This window comes from Asparagus officinalis, chromosome 3, assembly GCF_001876935.1.
Source record: "Asparagus officinalis chromosome 3, Aspof.V1, whole genome shotgun sequence".
Lineage (NCBI taxonomy): Eukaryota > Viridiplantae > Streptophyta > Magnoliopsida > Asparagales > Asparagaceae > Asparagus > Asparagus officinalis.
The window spans coordinates 26,634,081-26,634,464 of NC_033796.1; the positions used below are offsets into that span (position 1 = coordinate 26,634,081).

General features: G+C 36.5%; 1 protein-coding gene across 1 annotated transcript in view; it reads left to right on the top strand.

The window, feature by feature from the left end:
- Positions 1–384, top strand: part of LOC109833519 (peroxisome biogenesis factor 10) — a 5,980-nt gene that overhangs the window by 3,396 nt on the left and 2,200 nt on the right. The window contains 1 exon segment of the mRNA XM_020401224.1: positions 1–28. This exon segment is cut by the window's left edge and continues 4 nt beyond it. Coding sequence (XP_020256813.1) covers positions 1–28 — 28 coding nt within the window.

The following is a 384-nucleotide window of genomic DNA, read 5'->3' on the forward strand; positions in this document are numbered from 1 at the left end:
TCGGAAAGCCATTGAATCAAAGGCCTAGGTATGGAACCAGGGACTTAGTATTTGTTTGTAGTACAAGCATAGAAGTCTTTGCTTTATTGATTTTTGTTCACTCGTACAGTCTTTTTACATGCGTCCAACTAAACTCAGGTTGGCTCCTTGAAAAAGAAAAGTTGTTAATAACTTAATGTTGTTTGGTGAAATGAAAGGTATTTCTAGATCCAGAGAGTGACGAGTTTGTAGATAACCTTTCAACACAAAGTGATGTAGCTTAGCATTTTGTTTAGCCCTTAGCTCTTGTGCCCTGTGGCAATAAGGTTTATGTCTTCCTGATTATTGCTTGTGGACTGTTATTTATGTCTATTAAACTATACCTTGTGATAAACTCTTTATCCG